Raw genomic sequence first — 23931 nt, 5'->3', positions numbered from 1 at the left:
ATTTATATATAAAAATATATATATTTCTGCATCTGAAATTTAATTCTTTTGACAATAATATATCATATTTCTTATTGAAATTGTTTTCCTTATATATATATATATATATATATATATATATATATATATATATATATATATATATATTAGTTTGAATATAATAATAAAATTGTTTAATTCACGTTTCGCGAGCTTATAACATAAATGATTTAAGCAGTTTAAAAGGTTCTAATTTAAAGGATGTAATGTTTAAAATTTAAAAAAAGGAGTTTTACAATTATTTCATATAACGATTTTATACAAAATTTCACGTAAATTACTCTAATCATAAAATTCTGTATATTAGCAAACAATTTTTAGTTCAAATATTTATGATTAAATATTACTATATTTTAGAGATGTTTCCAAACAATTTTATCCGAATGCATTTGAAGAATGGAAAAGTAAGGTGAAAAAATAAAATAAACTTTATTATAAAGTAAAATTAGCTATATGTATATGTATAATCTGATTTGAATTTAGAGGAGAATTTGTTTTATTTATTTTTTCTCCTGAAAAAAGTTGACTACCTATGGTTTGGATGATAGTGTGAAACATGTTTAAAACAAAGACTCCGAAGATAAACAATTTTGATCTCTTCTATATATAAAAAAAGAGTTTGCAAATTTGAGACGTGAGGAGCAAAAACACTTGGAAACTTTTTTTTTTCTTTTAGTTTGTGAGTGGACTAAAGATAGACATGGATGTAAAATTTGTGTGGAGGAGATTATTTACAACTTCTTTAGCTTAATTGTTTGACTACTATAATTCCCAAATCCTTATCTCCTTGTTGCTAATTCTAGGTAAGAAGTAGGTTTGTTTGTACTCTATTCATAATATTCATAATTATTCTAATTCTTAAATTAATTTATTTATTTAGTTTCATTGTTATTATTATTTTTCCTGTTTATTCATACAAACACGACATTAATATTTTGTTTTAACTAGACTATCAGAATAATGATTCAATCTGGCGTGATTTTTGATGTTGACGAGATATTATATTCAATCATCAGTTACTATAAAATTTGATGGGCAATTTATAATAATGCGTGTGTATCACAACAACCAATTCATTCTGAACCAAACATTTCAAAGTCAATGTCTCCCTACCTGTATTAAATATTTATGTTTTATCACTTCACGGTATATTCAAATTTAATATAATTTGGAACAGTTGCACAAATTAGAAATCCACCTTCACCTTTTGCTGGGTCGAGAAAAGCACAACATCGATAGTCACTCATACTCAACAAATATATTTGTTTAATAAATGAAACCAAAAATAGAAACATCATTTTTTTATAAGATATATATATATATATATGTATTGTGTATTCTGATCACTAGACCACAGTCGATTTACGTGTATAAATATACGAGACTCAATATAAAGTCGATCTACGAAGTCCAAATTTTTTACTGGTTTATTATGAAGGCGGCATAACAAAAGAATAACACAAACAAAACTAATAGAGAATCCAAATTCCGATCTACGTGCATATATGTGTTAGGTCCGATCTGAAATTTTTGTATGTATATAAATGAAGGTTCAACTCATAAACTTGTAATTCATCCCCTCTTCCCAAAAATAATAACTAAATAATCACGTAATTATATTTTCACAGAAATCAGGATAACCTTGACACACGTCAATCACCTACCACAATTCTAAAAGAACTGAAGTAAAAACGATTTCAAAACCTAAAGCTAGATAGTTTCTTTAAAAGGGAATAAATTAACCGAGTAAGTCACTACTATAATAAAAAAGTATCAAACATCTAGCAAAAAGAACAAGTTGCGACCCTCGTATACTTCAAGTTCATATATATATATATATATATATATATATATATATATATATATATGTGAGGATTTAGTGGGAGTGGGTTCAGAGATGAAAACAGCCTCCAATTGCTTTGCAACACAGTGTTGAGAGGAACAGATATTATGGCAGAAAGCAAAAAAAAACCGTTGTACTTAATTTCACACTTATCCATTCCTAATCATTTTCTTTTTCACTCTCAACTTTGGATTGGATCATCTCTAACTTAGAAGATTATTGACAACGCTCATTTGACACGTATTACCAAAACAATTTTCATATCATTTTCAGACTTATAGCATTCCAATACAAAAATCATTTGAACAGAATACAATGATTATTTAATTTCAAACTTCATAAAAAAAACAGTTGTGTGCAAATGACATTACAGTCATGTTTATTATTAGTTATTAAAATAATATTAACTGTCTTTGTTAAAATATATTTGTTGAAATGAGCATAGTAAAAAATAAAAAATTTGGAACTTTTGTGCTGTATTAAAAATAAAAAGTAAAATGTTGGTGTCCCTCGACCTTGTGTGTGTTTATTTGCATTTTTTTTTTCTTAAAAGATAATATTTGTTTGTTTCACGTGCAAAATCAAATGGAGAGATGCGGACATATGGACCAATGTGTGTATTACCTTATAAAGATCTCATGTAACTTAAAGATCCTATTTTGTCTCCATAATTTAGAAAGAAATCAAACTAGCTATATATAAGTTTTTCATCAACATTAAAGAAAAAATGTTATATATTTTTTATAAGTTAATTTAAGGAACTTTTATTTTATTTGCTTTAAAAATTTATTCTTTATTTATGTATACGTTAATTTTAACTTGTAGAAAAAATATTATTTCACAAAACACATAAAAACATTGTCCAAACATATTTTATTATCTAATGTATTTAAATTTCATTAACATAATATAATGTGAAGAAAATCAATTTAACGTAAATTTTAAAAAAATATATGAAAAGTATAGATACTTATAATTTGATATAATAATAAATTTAAATGATAATGCGTTTAAGGATCTGTAAAATAATTATAAGTGGCATTCTATAAATAAAAATTAAATATGTTATTATTAAAATAAAAGGCATAAGAAAAAAATATTTTTCAGTTGAGTTTCATTTTATAAATAATATCATTTTTCTAAAATAATTTTAATTTTTTTATTTCTTTTTAAGTTTTTCATAATCCTATTAATCTTTTTGAACATCAAAGACTGTCATAGAGATCTTGACTTGACTTCATAGTTTACTTTTTGAGTAAGTTCATATTTACTCATTCTCTTTAGTTAGTTTTCATAAGTTTTGTATGTATGTTCTAGAGTTGTTACATGTGACTCAAAAAGAGTTTAAGATGAATAATTATTTATCTATGGTTGCTAGGATATGTTCATGGTCATTAGGATATGTCCAGGTTGTTGATACAAATTTTTTGTGTATATGTATAATATTTTATGAGAGCTAAAATTATTAGAATGTAGTTGAGTCAGAACTTGATTCAAGTAAGGAAAATTAGTTTATTTTTTACTAGTATTATAAGTTAAATAATTTGTTTTTGAGGATGTTGTAGTCATTACACATGTATTAATTTGTTTGATGGATTAAAAGACATGTTGATTTTGAATATTGACGTGAAATTTTGATTGTGATATTATTATGTGATTGATAAATAAATTGACGATAGATATATTAGTTTGGTAGTTGGAACTAATGAAACAAATTGATATATCTATCAAAATTTATGAATTTTTTAGACTAGGTAGACGAGCCATCCTCTCATCGAGCAAAATTTAATAATTTAAAATCCAAGGACGTCAAGTTGCTATATCCTTTGACAAACCTTTTGAATAAGGCTCTTAGAATTTAGGTCGTTGGTCAAGTAAATCACTTACTAAGCGAAATTCATTTTATAAAATTTAGAGAGCTCAAGTTGGGTGGGTTGCTAGACAAGTCTAGTCTCATTGACAAAATTTAATTAATAAGGACTTTCAACACTTGATTGTTGGGCGAATCAATCCTCTCGCTGAGTGGGATTATTTTACTTAAAATATAGATAGGTAAAAGAAGATTGTCGTTGATTGAAGCACTGGTTCATTTAGAAAGATCTCGCTAAACAGGTAGGGATGTTCGTGGAGTAAACCTTGTTATTCAAACACTCCCAAAGTTGTCTTGCTTGACAATTTTATATCCTCACTGAGCGAGAGAGGAAGATTTTATACAAAAATAAATATTTTTAGATTTTGAAATGAAAACATGTAAGTGCGTGATTGAGTAGAACCACAATTTAGCCATAATCTATTGTTCATACGTGTGAGACCGAGTAGAGTTAGAGTATTTACCATAATCTAGTGAGTTGTTGTTTGATGATGTGATGCATTTATTTTAAAGACGAAAATACTGTATATTGAATGGTTATAATATGTGTATTGAGTGAAAATTTTTCAAAAAAATTATTGTAACTGTACTGATATTAAACCAATATAAAGAAAATGTTACGTGATCAGAATCGATGAAATTTCTATAATTTGAAATGTGGAATGAAATAATTATATCGACTAATTTGTAAAAGTTCACCTAATTTGTAAAAGTTCACCTTATCATAGAATTGATTTTTGAAATGAGACTTTTGTTATTAATGTTTTGATTAAATTATATTAATTAACTGATGGATGTGATATGAAAAAAAAAAGTGATTTTCAGTATTTAATTTTATAAATGCATTTTAAGTATGTTATCTTATCCTGTTTTATTGCTTGTGTTGTTTCAAGTATAATGATTGTGTTATTGAGAAGATATCATATCTCACATGGGAATACCAACAAATTGTAGGACAGATACATGCGTGAATATATAATAATTTATTTATTTTAAATTTTTTATTATATATATATTCGTGTTTTTTATATATGAATTTAAACTCTTCAGTAAATTTTAAAGATAATGTAATTATTGGAATGAAACGTTACAGGCTGTAAAATTGTATTATTGAAAGTTATTTTATATCCATGTGGACAAAAGAGATGTTTTATGTTTTGTTTTACGTTTTTAAAATAAAATAAAAAGACAACAAAATTGCAATGCCATGGTAATTTAAAAAATTATCTAGGAAAAAACATTGTAAGAAACAATAATCTATAAGTAGCTATATAGAAATAAAATGGAATATAAAAAAAAAGTTGCATCAAAACTCACAATTTTTTGATTTGTTTTTTTGCCATCTTGTCATAAATGCTTTGAACTTTGAACTTTGAACGGTAAAAGGAAGAAGGAAAATGAATGAATTAGAAAATAATTGCATCAATCAAGTTTTGGTATAGATAGAAATCAACATGCATTAAAAATAAATTTTTGTACCAGCCAACAACTGATATATTCATGCAAGTGACTTAGGTTATTTTTTATTTGTGAAAGTAAAATAAATATCAATGAATTTATAGTTACTCACTCTTAACAAACTAAGTTAGACCGTTATAACACTTCAATAACCTGAATTGTAAATTTAATTTGTAACAATGATCCAAAATTGTTATTTACAAATACAACATTAATCAATAAAGTCAATCAAGAAATTAGTTTTCTTGTTTGAGACTACAAAAGTAATACAAGTTATACCATTTTTTTTACCTAGTCACAAGTTCTAATTCTTTTCTGCATAAGTTTAATAAAATATTTATTCATAACTAAATGAGTTAAATACATATTTTAACAATTAAGTATGCTATACTTTATCATCTCTGGTTTCTTTCACCACTTTTATGATACATGCTTTTCTTTATAGGATAGGAAAAAAGTGTTATGGTTAAGCACTTTATATTTAATTAAAAAAAAAATTTGGGTGGAAGGACAGTGTTCAGTGCAAGGAAGAAAGCAGGAATTGGTGACCATACCTTTAGCAGAAACGTGTACGGCTGAGATTCTCCCAGAAAGCGGAATACTATTGGTTGGCTATCACATTGCACACAATCCTTTTTCATTGGTACACCTCTCCAAGTCGGCACTCTGCAAACTCCATTATTATGTCTTTCTCATCATATTTTAATGCTTTCTTTATTATTACACACATCTTAATAATACTTTAATATTATCTTCATAAATATTCATTCAAATTTTTATCCATTCTAACCCCTATTATTACTCTTGAAAATAATATTTATTTTATTGTAAAAATATTTATTAATTCATAAATCAATACCTTGGAATATTTGTTAATAAGAAGTTTAGTTATATGTGTTCGAAATTTGAAATTAAAGTTCTTTATTAAATAATCTTCACACAGCATGCGTGAAGCTCTTTTCATGGGCAGGTTACTTTTCTTTGGAACAAAATATGATGCAATTTAAAATTATTTATAATAAAACTGTATCAATAAATCAATGAAACTCGATCTATAATATATATATATATATATATATATATATATATATATATATATATATATATATAAATATTGACCTAATAGCATGTCAGTGAACACAACTTACTGATTTTGGATAATAAACCTACTTATCATCCTAATAAGGACACAAAAATATCTTGAAATAAAAGAAGATATTTAGATATCTAAAAGAAGCATTAGATATATTTTAAGAAACTAATTCAGTCATATATCATAAAAAAGTCATTTTTTTTCTTGATATTTTGACAAAAAGCAAGAAAATAGGAGTGAAGGGCATTTGAAAGTTGAAATTGAAAAAAGAGAGAATTGAATTAAATTGGCAGGAGCAGGAGCATGGTGTTAATAAGATAAAATAAAATAAAATAAAATAAAATAAAACTTAGGTTTGTGCGTTGAAAAGGAAAAATGAAAAAAGATTGTTAGTGTTTGAGACAGAAGGACACTTGGCAGTTGGAGCAGAGGGTTGAGAGCGAGGAAGAAGGAACGCAGCCAACAAAGTGTAAACTCTCATCAGACACCAAAATCATACCAAATCGGGAATACCTAAGTTTCGTAAAATAAATAGCAAAGGTATTGCTATTGCTATTGCAATTGCTATTCCTTCCACATCCCCTCCATTCTTTTTATATGCTTACAAATTCTTATCTGCTTTTATTCCTCCACTTTCTTATTTCTATCTTTTCTATCTTTCACTTCAAACACTCACGCAACAATTCTCTTCACTATCACCTCACAACATAATTGATACTAGGCTTCAAATTCGGATTCTTTCAAATTAGGATCTCAATTCATCAAATTACTAGGATGCTGCTACATGCTACATGTAATAATTTCTTCTGCCATATGTATAGATAAAATAGGTTACCCAGATAAAATGTAAGTGTAACACAATCCAACTGTACCGCACTCACTACTCACAATAGATTAACGCCTCTTTGTAGTTTCATGATTCTTGGAAGCTCACCGTACCTGAGTTCTACTTTCTCTGCTCATTTTTTTTAGGTTTTTATTTGGATGTAAATAGTTTGTACTTGGTAGGTAATTGGTGATTCTCTGAATTTCCTGCCGGAAAATTAAGGAGACTAGTGTTAGTTTTGGTGCGGAGGAGGGGAAAACTGAGATTTGGATTCGGATCAGGTTGGGATTGCGTTTGGTTGTTTAAAATTTCGATATGAATTTCAAGAGCTTCGGGAATGAAGCTGGCGGCGGCGGTGGCGACGGAGGAGGGAGGCCGGTGGGGAACTTCTCCCTCACGCGGCAGCCGTCGGTGTACTCGCTGACGTTCGACGAGTTCATGAACAGCATGGGAGGTTCGGGGAAGGACTTTGGCTCCATGAACATGGACGAGTTGCTCAAGAACATTTGGACGGCGGAGGAGGTTCATACAATGGCTTCGGCGGGCGTTGCCACCGAGGACGTAGGAGCCGGCGTCAGCCATTTGCAGCGGCAGGGGTCGCTGACGCTGCCGCGGACTCTGAGCCAGAAGACAGTGGATGAGGTTTGGAAGGACATTTCGAAGGATTACGGTGGGCACGGCGGGCCCAATCTTGCACAGACGCCGAGACAGCCCACTCTGGGAGAGATGACTTTGGAGGAGTTTCTGGTCAGAGCTGGTGTTGTTAGGGAAGATGCGAAGCCAAACGATGCCGTTTTCATGGATCTGGCTCGTGCAGGGAATAACAACGGTTTGGGGTTTGGGTTCCAGCAGATGAACAAGGTTTCTACTGCTACCGGTTTGATGGGTAACCGGTTGAACAATGACCCACTGGTGGGTCTTCAGTCTTCTGCCAATTTGCCTTTGAATGTTAATGGGGTGAGATCATCCGGTCAGCAGCCACAGATGCAGAGTCCACAGTCTCAGCAACAGCATCAGCAGCAGATATTTCCTAAGCAGAGTCCTATGTCCTATGCAGCTGCTCAGATGCCCCAGGGAATGGTGAGGGGTGGGATTGTGGGACTCGGTGGTGATCAGGGTTTGAGCGTGCAAGCTGGAGGGATTGGTATGGTTGGTTTGGCACCTGGGTCAGTTCATGTTGCTACTGGGTCTCCTGCTGCTAACCAAATATCCAGTGATAAGATGACCAAGAGCAATGGTGATACCTCGTCTGTCTCACCGGTGCCTTATGTCTTTAACGGAGGTATGCGAGGGAGGAAGAGTGGAGGAGCTGTGGAGAAGGTGATTGAGAGGAGGCAGAGAAGGATGATAAAGAACAGAGAGTCAGCTGCCAGGTCACGGGCACGCAAGCAGGTGAATATTTGTTCCGCTATCCTAAATTTAGCAATCATAGTTCTATTGCATTTGCATATTCAAATGAACAAGTACTTAAATTCAAAAAGACTGGTTTAATTTCTCTAGTTAGAACGTAAGTGTGTCAATGGGTTGATGCAATCACTTTAAACATGTACATAGGCATGTTTGAGTAAACAATTTAATTAAAAAGAGCTTATGTCATTAGGGCTTAAAAAAAGCTAGCATGAAGCTTATTAAAAGCATATAAAAAGAGCTTTGTTATAAGCTATTTTTTCAAACTTTAATTAAACACCTCTAACTTTCAGTTTAAATGCCTAAATGCAAGACGAGCCGATAATAAAACTTGTGTTTTGTTTATAACTCATCTTTGGTCTTGCAACCTCCATCAACCGGTATGAGATAATCAAATGCCTGCCGTTGCAGACTGTAGATTTTACTTTCAATATCAGAAAGGAGGGAGGAGTAGCTGTAACATTTTTCATGAAAATACGCCTCATAATTTTCTATAATAGGGTTAGTGAATGTTCAGTTCTAAAATTGAAAGAATATGATGACGATATGCGTCATGTTATTTCTTTACTAATAGTAATACTGCTCGGCCATTGACGTTCTGCTTTTATCCTCTGTGAACATGCTGTATACCCTGAAAGATTATGCAGCAGAATGGTAATATGATAGCGATCTGATCTGATGAAAGGTGAAAGATTTTGAGAAGTTACAATCATGAGAAGTTGTAAAGATCCAGGTTATTACAAGGTAATTGAACAGCTGGTTGGGAACATCACTAACAGTTGGATCATCATAAAATCCAAAGAAGCATATAATAAGTAAAAATGTATTAACTTGTAAGACATAACGTGGGAGGAAGTGCAGGTTGAAATTTTGTAAGATGTATTCAGTTTTCTGGTCTAAGTTCGGTCTCACATTTTCATTTTATTTGTTTCAGGCTTATACTATGGAATTGGAAGCAGAAGTTGCAAAGTTAAAAGAGGAGAACCAGGAACTTCTGAAAAAACAGGTAATTATGGTTATTGTTTCATGTATACGAATTTATGTCGCAATAAAATTTGGCCTAATCGACGTTTATTTGGGTATTGCAGGCTGAAATCATGGAAATTCAGAAAAATCAAGTAAGTTGGCTTTCTTTTTTTTTTTTTCTTTCTGTCAGCATTCCATTTGCTCCTTCTTATTTTTCATTACTCCTTGTAAAGTATTTTGCAGACCTTAATTTAGCGATTGCCGTAACCTTATGTCCTGTTGCATGACTGATTGGTTAATATATCATGAATCATGGTTAAATTTTCTACTCGAGTACATATTATTTTGTCAGTCCTCAAGTAAGACCATTTTTTTCCACAAAAGTTATTCACCGATCAATGGAGCATTCTGAAGACAACCTTTGGTCACAAACTATGTCAATCAGCAGCACAAATTGGTGTGCTAGTCATGTTAAACTTGTGATGAATGAGGTTGTAGGTTTGGTGCAAAACGGTGCTACAATGATAGACCTGATTTGAACTACCACCTAGTTTAGGTTCTTCTGTTAATTATGTCATGCGATTAGTTACTAAAACAAGTGTTTCAGTCCATTTTTATTTGATTAAATTTTTGTCGATGTATTGTCTCTGTAAGGTTGACTTTTAATTCTCTAGTTGAGTCTTGTCTCTCAGACATTTTTTCTTTGGTTTATGGGTGTTGAATTGATATGATGATTCATTATGTAAAGCTACTAAGAAATGTTTTAATATAACCATTTAAATGAACTGAAAAGCCTGTTCACCTAGTAATAATCAATCTTACATTAGTATCACATGAAAGGTTGTAGTAGAGAGACATCAGCAATCACTGTTAGTGAATATTTTTGAGATCAGAGATTTTCAGCCATGTAAACCAGTTTGCTTATCTGTTCATATGGCTTGTGTCCAAAAAGTCTTTTGGAATAATCTATAATTAGTTGGGTTGTTTTTTATTTTTTGGGGTGGGTGGGTAAATTTTTGTTACGTTTGTGAAGGAGTGGTTTTGGAATTTCAACACAGGAGTCTCCAGGATTTTTCGTATAAAAAAATGTCAGTTTCGTGTGGTGCATGTGCTTGAGTTTTAAATTCCTGGTTAAGATATCTATATACAAGTAACACGTTCAAAAATTTCATCAGATTGGCCTGTCATGCCCCAAATTTGCAGTTCTTTTGATGAGTACAATTAGAGTGATTATGAACTAGTATGTCCTGTTGACGAATTGACGAATTCTTTTTTGATAAGTGTTTTCTCACCTACTTCATTGTGTTAATATATGTTTAGGACTGCCTGCACTTGTTCCAGAATCGTATAAAGCTAAAACATAGGATTTTCAAACTCGAACGAAATACTTCCATTTCAATGGACTTGATATAATAGGGGGAGGATTTCGAATGAAGTTGTCTATTAATTAATATTGTTGTGTCTTTGTGTTTTTTTCTGACAAGTTGTCACTGTAATATGCAAGGACTTACTGATTCAAAGTATATATTGTAAGAGATTACAAATTGATGCATCCGTAGTGCTGAATTTCTTTTCATTCAATAATATTGCAGGTTAAGGAAATGATGAATTTGCAACGAGAAGTCAAGAGAAGACGCCTGAGACGAACACAAACTGGTCCGTGGTAGAGTGAAGATTGTACTATGACTCTACCGTTAAAATATATGTACATAATTATAAAAACGTATTCTGTTGTAGATCGAGGCTCTGGTAGTTTTTAGATTAGCACTTGGAAACTTTCACGTCTTACTTCTCTTTTGAACACGTTAGGAAGGGTATGCATAGTATCAGGAGAATATGTTTCAGCACACATCCAATTTCATGTCACCATTGGTTAGACAATCTTGTGAAGTAGCACTTTTCCTGGATTTTATTTGGTGAGATTGCGTGTCCAATATATGCACTTCTCTTCATTCACCATATTTTAGTTACCAGATCTTCCATTTTATCATTTGCATATCTAGAGGAGATAATTAAGTAAACCAAACCAGTGTGTACTTTTCTTCTGCTTCTGGGATTCAGAAGTATTCACGTAAAAGTTGCGTGTTGCTGCTTCTGGAATTCATGAAAGTGGTCACTTCTATTTTACTGAACATGGTTAGTATCTTTGGGATCGGAGCCTAACGAATAAATAAATAAATGAAGTTTGAAATTCTAATCTCAAAAATATCAAAAAGAAATTAATTTCTCCGATAGACAACTGTTAAGTCATTTTAATCACTAAAGTCAAGGATTTATTAATATGAATCTCTACAGACAGTGATGCCATTTTAACTTCAACTTTAATATGCATTCCTCAATTCAATCTGGGTCAGCAAGAATCAAATGAGACTAGTGATTATTTGATTTTTCAAGTCCAAAATGATTACCAAATTTTGAACAGAATCCAGTTAACTCACTAATTGTAATGAAATAAATTAATAACTATATAAATCAAGATAAATTTACTAATTATATAATTTTAAGAGACTTGTAATCGTCAAGTGCTAATTTGACACACTAACGGTGATTTAAACCTGTTAAATCTACCGTCAGTCTGATTTCTCATTTGAGTTACCCTAAGAATCTAAGATGGACTTTACATTCCAGCATAGTTTGTAGAAACAGACTCATTATTGGATTTATTGGTTCAATCTTCAAAAGGCAAATTCTTCATGCACTCGTTTTCATCCTGCACCTCCATGGGATGGTGAAAAGACTTTTTACCCTTAATAAAAAAATAAACAAAACTATATTCTAGTATAATCATAACGTGTTTGAAACAAAATACATATTTTAAATTGTAAAATATGGAATATACTTTCGAATATTAAAATGCATTTCAAATTTACAATTTAGAATGAAATTTGAATTCTTTACTGATTCAACAAAGAATTTAAAACTATTTTTAAATTACTCAATCTAGAATATGTAATCTTTTTTCAAGGACATTCTAGATTGTGCGCTGTCTTAATTCCGGTATGTACAATTTTGCCCGTAGCCAAAATCGTTGGCATGGCTCAGGTAAATGAAACTCTAGCAACTTCTTCCTCATCAAGACTTCATCGTCAGAAATATATGAAAAAGTTTAAGAATGAAGTTCTGCTTCAGCAGATATCAAACGAATTACAATTCAGCAGAGATGATGAGTGCTTTAAGGGCGAGTTCTTACTGGTTTTGTTTCTACTGCAGCTGTGTGATAATAAAGGCAAGTGGTAAGAATGCAGTAAAACACTAAATAAGCCGAAAACTAAATCCTAAGTCATAATCAAATATTTATAGTAGCACAGAAAACCCAATTTGTATACAGCGTCGAGCAACTGCCACATTATGAATTTGTATTTCAAATTGTATATTCTAAATTGTAAAAGTTTTACATCCCACAATACAAATTTCGTATTGCTGACAAAATACAAAAAATGTTGATATTTAACGTTCTGGATTATCCGAAACTAAAACTGAAAGGAAAATTAGAAAAATTTTAATTTACGGAGGTATAAAATGAAATTATGGAGATGCAGGAAGAACCTGCTTCTTCAAAAGTGCTTAATGATGATTGGATTATATAGTAGGCTATTGACGGGTTTGGACTTTAAGCCCAATAAAAGGGCTGGCACTACGTGGAAGGTTCCAATATCCTGTACCCCACTTTACGGGGAATAGAAGGGAGAGAAAATGGAATCTTTCACTTGGAATCTTATGAAAGGTTGGACAGAGTCACCTCTTCTGTGAGTAGCATTGGCTCTGGGGATGATATGGGGATATCTTCTGTAATTGCTTCTGTTTTTCAATTAATCATACAATCTTCTGTTCCTCTTGAACTGGGTTCCTATCACAATAATCAACAAAAGAAAATACTACAACCACTACGAAGGAGACCTCAGTAATGTGAAACTAACAGAAATTCCACCCGTGATTCCTGCTCCAATATACTGAAACCGAACTAGCTGCTTTCGACAGAAATCAAATCATATAATAATAACAAAAAATCAACAGCTGAAATGAAACCATCAAAATTTTATCAGTGTCTTAGCCATTTCTCTGATTGTACGAGTCAAGAACAATGTTGTGACATGGTTGGATGAACGCATATATTAGAGGTACGATCATATCCTCGCAACAGTAAAAATTCACACCACATTCTATTGCATCCATTTGTCATCTCCAGAGCTGAGAATTACTTTTTGAGACAGTTTGGAGGGAAGTCTTCATGTCTTTGTAAACAACAGGCAAGAACCTACAGCTATTGGGGACAGCTGGAATTGTGTTTCATGTCTTTCCAGGAGATCATCTTCCTGCGATCCCTTCCTCTAAAACATCTATCCAGGAATCGACCAGTAACAGGCTTACATAAGCCAACATCAACCACGGAAGTACAATTTGTCCTTTCAGACGACGATGGGAATGTCTCATCCAAATAACAGTCGAACAACATAGCAAGACAACTAACTTGATGAGCCAATACATAATTTTGTTGATTGACAGGTAGCATCCTCAGTATGTGTAGATTGACCTACAATTTAGAAAGGGTAGCAAAAACAAGGGCCATGAGCAGGACAAAATCAATAAAATATGTAAAACTTGTATGATGAAGAGATATTAGGTATTATTTTCCTCTTTTTTCTTTTGTACTTTATACTTTATTGGGAGAACCCCGGGGAGGGAGGGAGGGAAGGGAAGAGGGGAGAGGAAATGAGCCACAATGTTCTATCAAGAACTTACAAGTGATCTGTGGTTCTCAGAAGCTAAATTGTCGCTATGTATTACCGTCCCATCCCATAATTCACATTCCTTAGAGAATCCTATCCACACGAAGCTAATAATTTTACTCCAGTAACATCTTGAGTGATTAAGTACTCACCTCTGCTTCCATTGCACGGAGTTCATTATACCACTCTAATCCTAACTTGTCACGCTTTTCCCCAGAAGATATACAGCGAACACTCAATGCAAAGAGAGGAGGCCTCAGAGGATATTCCATACTGATCTTTATCTGTCAAATGATAAAAAGTCTAGATCAAATTGCCAATAGATAACTGAATTAAACTGTGTAGATTAAGGAGTATTCGTTTACCTTAGCTTCTAAATTCACATTGTTCTCATCTGCACTGATTTTTCTGCAAAGAACTAAACAAAATTCCTTGAGCCCATGATCCATCCATGATACAGAATTTCGCTCATGGTAATTGGATAACGTATTTTCATGTTCTAGTTCAGTCTGTGCTGGTTCATCTAGATCGCTTTCAGTATCCAGCAAGAAATCAGAACTGTCATCATACTTTTTGAAACTCTGTGACCTGATTTTATTGAGTGGAAGAACGATACTTTTAGAAATTAAGTTCAGCTGTGTGGAATGGTCAAGCTTGGACATGTTAGGAAGCAAAGTTGGAAGCTCCCCGTCTTCTGTAATACTCTCAGGTTCTGCTTTTGTGGCATCAGAACGTTCATTTACATCAGCATCCATTGGTTCCTGAACACGCTCCTCTTCATCGATGACAGCAGAAGATGAGGACTCTCTAGGTACAGGTGGAAGTCTTACTGGTGACCAGCTATCCAAATTGCACAAAGGAGTGTGAAAAGCCCAAGGAACACTTTTGCAGGACAAACGAGGCCAGTCAAGCTTTGCGAGAGATTCTAGCTGTTCCCTGTAAGCCAGTGAAGAATTCATGAAATTAGAACTCAAGTGTGCCCAACCAAATACGTAAAGCAAGATAAACAGAGATGCTCGAAAATAGAATGAAATTTTACTAAATTCAGGATATATCACAACAGGAAGGCAAACAAAGAAGCAATACAAAGATGCAAATGCAACAACATAACCAAAGCAATGCCTGATAGCAAACTTCAATTTAATCAAAACATATTCATTAATATCAAGAAAGGCCCTTCACATTCTAAAACTGCAAACATACTACAACAGTGACTCACAGAAGAGCCAATTGAGCTTTTCTTCTATTGCGGATCCTCTGCAGAACTGTCGATACTCGGTTCTGCTGGCGATATAGTGAAAGACCTGATATAACATTTTCATTCTTGGCTGCTCCACTGTCGTCAGTAAGAAGTAAGGGAGACACCTCAGGCAAGAAATCAATCCCCGCCAGGTGCTGAGCCCATTTGTAAGGACGTGAAGTTCTTTGAGTATTGAATGTTATAGCATCTTGAACAAAGAGTTTGGCAGACTGCACCGCCATTCAAATAGAAATAAATGGCATATAAATAATAAGTCAGAGAATAGATTATCGACTGCGGGAAGGAAAAAAAAATTATGCAATAACTGTGTAAAGGCACTACAACCTGCTGAGGAAGCTCAAGCCCCGTATCATTAGGGAATAAATTACATAATATATCGTTCTCTGGACCTTCATTACAACCTTCTATTCCAACACAGACAACGTTCAACTTCACCAAATACTCAAACCTTAGAGTAATAAGTTTGGTAGGTTTTGAATCAGAATCCTGATCTTCGTACACATGGATAATGACTTTGAGCGGGTGAACTTGAAATATTCCCCCTTGGTCAAGGCTCTCCTTTGCTTGAACCCTCCGTGGCCTTTTCCTCCGTCTCTGACCATCTTCTTCTTCATCAGGAGCATCGTCTTCCAATTTGGAACTCTCCACTGTAGTGGAATTGTCTGAATAATAAAAAACATCATAGTGAATCCTTAAGTTCCATTCTGGTATGTTGGAAATAACAGAAACCAATTTAACCTTTGTACAGATATTCCAAAGCTATGCCAGGCACACACGTAGAAATATTGTAAATTTTTAAACATCCATTCAATTAAGCCAGAGAAAAATGAACTAAAGACCATTAATAAAACTTTTACGGCAGTACTTTCGCACTAGTAATAAATTTATTTTACTGTATTTTTATCCCAATTTTAGTAATAAAACCAGTGACAATTTTCAAAATCTATAAATATCTCAAGCAAACAATACAGTTTTTAAAGCTGATTCATTAAAAAGATAATGTCCTTAGGTATAATCCAGAGTCAGTAGATACGCTATCAGCTGCAAGAGTACAGACAACACATATTCAAACAAGAATAATGGTAAAATTCATAAATCAACTACCAATTACCATTGTCCTTGTGAGCCTGTTGACGAGCAAAAGCTTGAGCATCTTTCAGGCTTCCTATAATCTCCAGATCAATGGGTTCTCCAAAGGCCTCCTTTTGAGCCAACAGCTGCGAGTAAATCACGTATAGGGCTGGAGGAAGTAACTCTGCAGAATGATGCTGCTTTAATTTCTTTGTATGATGAAGCCCGAGCTGGTTTTGTACAGGCAGGGAGGCCTTCTTAAGAGATTTGAGATGTGATGGGAGACTTGTCAGGAACTTCTTTCGGTTTGCAATAGTTTGCAAAAGAATTTTCTTTTGTTGTTCCAGCTTCTCATGAAGTTTGCAGAGTTCTTTACGCTGATACAAAATTGGAAATAATAATTATAAGCATGCCTACAACTATTTGCAAGAAAAATTCAAAGACACACGATTATTAAAGGAATAGCAATAGACAAATAAACCTTTGAAAGAATTGTTCAACACTATCCCTATGTTTAGGTGGGTGAAAATGGAGAGGAAGGCAACAGGATACAAATACCAATTTTCATTATTTGCTTCAGAAAACAAAAGTACACAATTTTACATGGGGGTCCCACGTATACAAACACTTATCCGCTAAATTGCAGTGAAATTAGGAGCAAGCATAATTGTTGTTTGCTTTTTTTGTTATAGTTTTTTAAAATTAAAGATCGATGTGCTTAACTGATACGGAAATCCCACCTAAGAAGGGTATGCATGTATATATATATATATATATATATATATATATATATATATATATAGATGTGCATGCATTAGTCAGATCCTAGATCGATTTGGAAATCCCACCTACGATTTGGTTCATATCTTCGATTTGTCTTAACTTTGACCTTGCCTGATATAGTTGTAAGAAAAACAGTTCAGTTGATAGTTCAACAGATCTAAAAAAATATATTATATATTCGAGCAATTTTCTGGGTTTAAGGATTATTATGTATACATATGTTTGTTTGGTTTAAATTCTAATTAATAAGTGCATGGGTGTATAGTTTTCCGTCTGAGATAGTGTTCTCCTAATGAGGATTTTTTAAGGAAGTTCTATACCACTATTTTGGATTTCAGCATACGGTAGTAAAGAATCATAGTTAGAGTCGCTAACATCTGTATGATATTCAAAATTTTCCATGTTGGCTTCTTCCCCCATTGTGTTTAACTATAAGAGCATTAACTTCTAGACAAGGTTCTAGAGTTAGTCTGCAACCACGATTTCAATCACAAAATGGAAATTTGTGGAGTCTCTGTAACTGTAATTGAGGTCGTATTTGTCCACAATTTCCCACAATATGAAGGACCAAAAACAAAAACGAGTGCAATTAAAAACCTTGCTTCTAGCTTTTCAATGCAAAAACATTCAGGGCACAGGCACATTGCATAAACGTCTGCCGGAAGCCAATATAATAAAAATGAAAACATACAATAACGATATTGTACACTCCTTTCTGTTTCACTATCCCAATTTTCCCAATCCACCTAATTTCAAATTGTCAAGTAGACTCGTTAAGTAGGAATTTTATCGCAAAGTAACCTGGAATAACTCGAAATTGAGCCTCCGGAGCATGAGATTGTGCGCAGCGTCGTTCGACAAAACGGAGTCCTTGATATCTTGTGGAGCGTCACGGAAAAACTCCTCCTCAGGAACAAGGTCAATGTCAGGATATTTCGATTTGAAGTCTTTGCAGGCCTTTATCGCCTTAACGTAGTGGTTTTTCTCGTACATGAGGTTGTGAAGCTGCAGCGTAGTGAAATCCACCGGCGTCTTAGCACGCTCCGTTTCGGTTTTGACGCGGTCTTCCTCAAGCAAGATAGAGCGATTTGCCTGAAAGCAAAAGAAAGAGAGTTATAAAGCCTAAATCAGAGAATGAGAATGAAAGAGAAGTGCAGAGTAGAGTACCTGGCGAAGAGTGATGAAGTGTAAGAACATCTGAGTAACGAGATCCCGAAGATGTTGTTTAGGTTTTCCGTCCTTTTTAATGGAGAGTATGTCGGCGACGATGTTCTCTACGGAAGCCTTGCTGTTGCGCAACATTTCGTAGGGCGATTCCTCCGACTTGTGAGGCTCTGAAGAATGTTCCTCTTCCTCCACGCCACCTATCGATCCCTCTTCTATCTCACCGTCTTCCATTGATTCTCTTCTCTTTTTTGTCACAACCTTGACCTAAACCCCTTTTTTCCGCTTTTCGCTTTCGATACAATGTCAGAGACAACTCTGTTACTTTCTCTCCAATTACTTCCTTCCTGCACTAAATTCCGACGGCTACGACGGAAAACAATCAAACTGCAACGACGGTTACGACGGAAGACAGTCAAACTGCAACCATTGCTGCTTAATCAGTGTTCATTGCTCGACGGAGGGGTTTAGTTCGATTACATTTTAAAAAAATATTTAAATGATTAAAGAAAACCTTTTTTTTCAGAGTGATTTAATTTTCATTTATTTAACGAAATAATGGCTTGCCTAATTCATATTTTTTAAATGTTTTTTCTTTAAAATTGTTAATAATCAGGTTTAATTATTCTTATAATTCTTATTTTTGTACAAAATTATTAAATGGATCCTTTTAATATTTTTAAGTTTTAAAATAAATTAAGAAATTTTCATCAAAATTAAAATTATTAATAAAATTGATTTGTTTTATTAATGTAATTATATAATCATAACGTTAATTTTAATAAAAAAATCATTGATTCTTCTAAAAAAAATTAAATTACAAAAAGTGATTAAACATGTTAATTACTGTGTGTGTTGAGACATGTTTTTCCTTTGTGTACATTATTTCAAATGTTTTAAAAATATTATCAAATGTTATTTAAGACATTTACTTCGGTATGCATCATTGCATTTTCAACTTACACACCACACCAAAGATACATTAGAATTTCCAAATTTCTGAAATTATATAATAATAGATCCAATCCTATCTAACCATTGTAGACCCAAAATCGTACTCTTAACTCTTCTATCTTTTATTGTTCGTTTCTTAACAGTAATAATAATATATTATATAATTAACAAAAAAATTATTTTTTGTTGATTTTTTAGTATAAAGTTTTATTCTTACTAATATAATCTCTTTGATTTATTTTATTATTTATATATAATAAATAATAATTACACATGTTCACGAGAAGGACGTGTTTGAGTCAACATGTCGTAGAAATTGAGTTCATGAATAAACTTTGTTGATAATCTTTAAGTACTTTAATAGTGAGCAGATACACACATAATTTTTTTTAATTAAAGTGAAGATTATCAATTAAAAATGTTGGATAGTTTTTAAAATACTTGCAAGAAAGAAAAAAATTATTTAGGTCATGTTGTAATCAGAATTCCCAAGTTGAAGTATATTTTAGAAGCTTACTTAAGGAGAAAAAAAAAAAGGCTATCACATCCTTTTAGTTGTAACCTTAATCGTGAGTAATCAAAATGTTTCTTACTCACCACCATAGAGGCAGAATTTGGGCTATGAATTTTTTTTATTTTTTTCTGGTCCACGATTTGGAATCCAAAAGCAATCATGTGTTGCTCCCTCGCGGCCTTTATTGTAAATCACCACTGGGAGCTTCTCCCTGCACCTCCAATAGTTCTTCTGTACCTCCAAAAATGACTGTTATATCTTTATTTACTATGGGTGAAAGAGTGGGTGAAAGTGGGTGGGACGCACGCAGTAAATGAAATTTACTGCGTCGCCAACGTTCTGCACCCCCAAAACCTTATTTCTTCTACTCTTCGTTTGTTCTCCATCCCAGTATCGGTTTGAGAGTTTTAACTTTTTACGAAACGGATTACAGAATCCGTGTCACATGGTTATGAAACGGATTCTGTAATCCGTTTCGTAAAAAATTTTGCAATTTTTTTTGAAACGGAATCTGTATTCCGTTTCCCATACATTTTGCTTTTCTCATTCATTACAAAATTACACCTCACCCTATTACTTTTAAACCTTACTTCTGTGTCCTAACCATATCTATAATAAAATAAAATAAAAATTAATAAATAAAAAAGAATCGCCCAAAACGGATTTCACATTTGCTGAAAAACCAAACAACACATCCCAAAACGGATTCCAGGTTCCATTTCAGCACCCGGCTTCCACAATCCGTTTCACCTAAAATAAAATAAAAAAAAATGTTTTTTATGAGAAACGGATTACACAATTTGTTTCCTTAAAAAAGGATTCCATGGTAGTGATTGCTGACAGTGTTAACCTCAGACTGAAGAACATAGTTGAAGCAAGATCATGAGGGTGTTTCCGAGGTTCAAGTTTCTGTCAAGAGCAGTGCACGAGGAACAGGAGGGTGAGCATGATGGGGAGAGAAACAAGTATCCTTTAACGGAAGGAAGCTTGTGCACGTCCTTAACGTTAACTGTTTGGAAAAAATCCCTAGTGATTAGTTGTAAAGGGTTCACCGTGATTGATTCGTATGGAAACCTAGCTTATAGGGTTGACAATTACATCGGCCACCCCAATGAAGTCATTCTTATGGACGCTTCAGGAAACTCTGTCCTCACTCTGCACCGCTCCAGGGTATGCATGTCTATGTCTTCTTCCCCTTCATCTTTCTTTCTTTCCTTCCGTGCTTTAATGCGTAAGTTGTTCAATTTCTCTGTACAAGACTTTCAAGATCGAAGCAGATGAAGAAATTATAAAATTGCAATTTTGGAACATGTGAAATTTCTTTATAAAGAAATGGGATGAGACCATTATTGCACTGTTTGCACTAACTATAATATGTGGATGGTGGTCCTTTGTTAATCATATAAAATGATACCTGTGGTTTGGAAAATAATTTAGCTAAAATGTTACTATCAGTACAAATTTGTTGTGCCATTAAGAATGAAACAAATTAAGATGGTATTGTAGATGACATCATGCAGCCAACATCTAAACCCTTAAATTCGAGAGAGCAGAGAAGAATTTTTTTTTTAAGGAAACGGAGTGTGTAATCCGTTTCCCATAAAAAACTTTGTTTTTTATTTTATTTTAGGTGAAATGAATCGTGGAAGCCGTTTCCAGAGTGCTGAAACGGAATCTAGGAGAAGAAATAAGGTTTTATGTAATCCGTTTCGTAAATTTGAGACCCCAAGCAGTGCCTCCGACCATCACTCATAGCTTTTGATTCCAAGCCGTGGAACTGCCGCCACATTGTTCACCAACAAGCTCACTTTTTCTTCCACCGTCAACCTTCCAATCAGATAAGCCCCTTGTGGCGGCGTTCTTTGGGTCACACGCAAAAGGCTCGCATGCCTCGCCACGCCATAACACTATCAGGAAGAAGAAGAAGATAGTGGTGAGAGGTGAAAAGAGTGAAGCCATTGTAGGGAAAGGGAAAATAAAAAGTAGTGGTGGCTTGAGAAGTTATGGGAGGGATGGAACAATGTTTATATATATGTAAGGGAACATCATGGCTTGTTGTCCAATGCCATGTTGTTTCATACAGAAGTTGCTATTAGCTGTTGAATTTTCCATTGTCTTTTTACCTTCTTTTTCTTAGGAAATGAAGCAACTTGGCTGGTGAGATTTAATGCAAGTTGATGACTTAAAAAAAGTTATAAATTTCTAAATTTTTGAAGCGGATTTCAACCTTCGTTTCATATATTTATTTTAAAATATTTGTTAAAAAATATTAATATATTATTTTATTTTTAAAATATACATTAAATACGTAAATATGATTAAAATAAAAAATAATAAACTAAAAAAATAATTAAAATTCAAAAAGTATTATATTTAAAATAAAATTAAAAAGAATTGGAATAAATTTTCGTTTTTTTATCTAATTTAAAGTTTAATTATCATTTAGTTTTATTTATTTTTATAATTACATTTATTTTTCAAAAAGTTATTTACAAATCAAATTATATATATATATATATATATATATATATATTACTTTATTTTTAGATATATTAAAATATATGAAAACATAATAAATAAACAAAACAAAAATTAAAAAATATATTTAAAATTTAAAAATCATATACTTTAAATAAAATAAAAAAAGTTATAATAAAATGAATAATTTTTCAATTTAAAGTTTAAGTATTTTTTAATTTAATTTAATTTATATAAAACGGATTGTGAAATCCGTTTCTTACAAAAACGAAAAAAAAAAGCAAAACGAGTAGTGAAATCCGTTTCTTAAAATCTTGAAGCGGATTCTGTCATCCATTTTGGCATTTTTTGGAGGTGCAGAAGCCTATAACAAAAGCAGATTCGTGTTGACTGGGTGCAAGAGTGCAGTGCAGTTAATTTTTTTTTTACTGTATTTTCTCTTTCTTCGTTTAAGGGTAAAATTGGAAACAAAAAAAGTTTTGTGGGTACAGGAGAAATGCTTTGGGGTTCAGGGAGAAGCCCCCTTCACCATTTATTTGCATGGGCTAAAACCATGATGATTGCTCTAATTTCAGGATTTTTGTTTTCAAGTGTTGATAACGTAAATTTTCAATACAATTCTCATTAGTTAAACTTTATTAAAAATTATATTACAATGAATGAAATAATTAAATACAGTATGAGACTCAAATTTGTTTATAATTTTCAATAAACTCCAACCTATGGAAAATGTGCATTTCAATATCTCTTCCATAAATAATCAAATTAGCTAATGGGCCTTTAATCATAATATTCTAAAAGAAAATCCAAAAAATTCGTTGTAATTTATATTAGCCTATAATTCTATGTAATAAATTATGGTGATAATTCTTCTATATTTTTTAAATTATTTTTATCGTTCCATCACGATCTGAATTGTTATAATAACGATAATAAATTAAGTATGAGATTTAGTATATGTCGGAGTGGAAACAGTTAATGAAGGACCACTTATCTTATCATATCACAGAGGAATCAGAGCAGATATGAAGATGACAATCCAGTATTAACTATTTCGTCCTTTTCTGCCGATGTTAATGTTATGCAATTACTTTTGATCTCAAATTAGTGAACTTGTTAATAAATCACACTCCATCAATTTTCTTCCTTCAAATGCTAAAAGGTCTCCCGAAACAGCAAATTAAAAAATTTAATGGCATTTTTTCATCACAATGAACTGAAATACGCTTCTTAATACTTTTTAATACGATTTTCATTTTTTTTTCCTGAGATAATTTTCTTAGGTCCATGTTATCGTAGACTATACAAGCTTCATGTTTTATTTATCTTATCTTGATACAATTAATTATTTGTTGCATTACTAAATATGTTTTTCTTATCATTGCTATATAACTCGTCGTAATTTTCAATATTATTATTAACATTGTACTTACATTATTATTATTATTATCCATTTGTCATACGCATCAAAACAATA

General features: G+C 32.5%; 2 protein-coding genes across 5 annotated transcripts; one reads left to right on the top strand and one right to left on the bottom strand.

The window, feature by feature from the left end:
- Positions 1–6677: 6677 nt before the first annotated feature.
- On the top strand, positions 6678–11461 carry LOC114163216 (ABSCISIC ACID-INSENSITIVE 5-like protein 5). 4 transcript variants are annotated; one of them, XM_028047390.1, is made up of 5 exons: positions 6678–6843; positions 7276–8521; positions 9471–9542; positions 9625–9654; positions 11095–11458. In XM_028047390.1, the coding sequence occupies exons 2-5, from the start codon at positions 7445–7447 to the stop codon at positions 11167–11169; spliced, it is 1254 nt and encodes a 417-aa protein (XP_027903191.1). In that variant the 5' UTR covers positions 6678–6843; positions 7276–7444; the 3' UTR covers positions 11170–11458. The 4 variants fall into 4 exon arrangements, 3 of the variants coding, with proteins under 3 accessions (XP_027903191.1, XP_027903192.1, XP_027903193.1); XM_028047391.1 differs by having other exon boundaries at positions 6691–6843; positions 7312–8521; XM_028047392.1 differs by having other exon boundaries at positions 6692–6843; positions 7298–8521.
- Positions 11462–13303: 1842 nt separating this feature from the next.
- Positions 13304–18995, bottom strand: LOC114163327 (THO complex subunit 5A). The gene is made up of 8 exons (XM_028047574.1): positions 18512–18995; positions 18146–18436; positions 16602–16938; positions 15815–16152; positions 15449–15699; positions 14595–15165; positions 14382–14513; positions 13304–14033 (listed from the first exon to the last, which is right to left on the bottom strand). The coding sequence occupies exons 1-8, from the start codon at positions 18740–18742 to the stop codon at positions 13764–13766; spliced, it is 2421 nt and encodes an 806-aa protein (XP_027903375.1). The 5' UTR covers positions 18743–18995; the 3' UTR covers positions 13304–13763.
- Between the last annotated feature and the right edge of the window lie 4936 nt (positions 18996–23931).

Source organism: Vigna unguiculata, chromosome 9, assembly GCF_004118075.2.
Source record: "Vigna unguiculata cultivar IT97K-499-35 chromosome 9, ASM411807v1, whole genome shotgun sequence".
NCBI lineage: Eukaryota > Viridiplantae > Streptophyta > Magnoliopsida > Fabales > Fabaceae > Vigna > Vigna unguiculata.
Note: the sequence above shows the minus strand (reverse complement) of the source record. Positions and strands in the feature narration are given on the sequence as shown.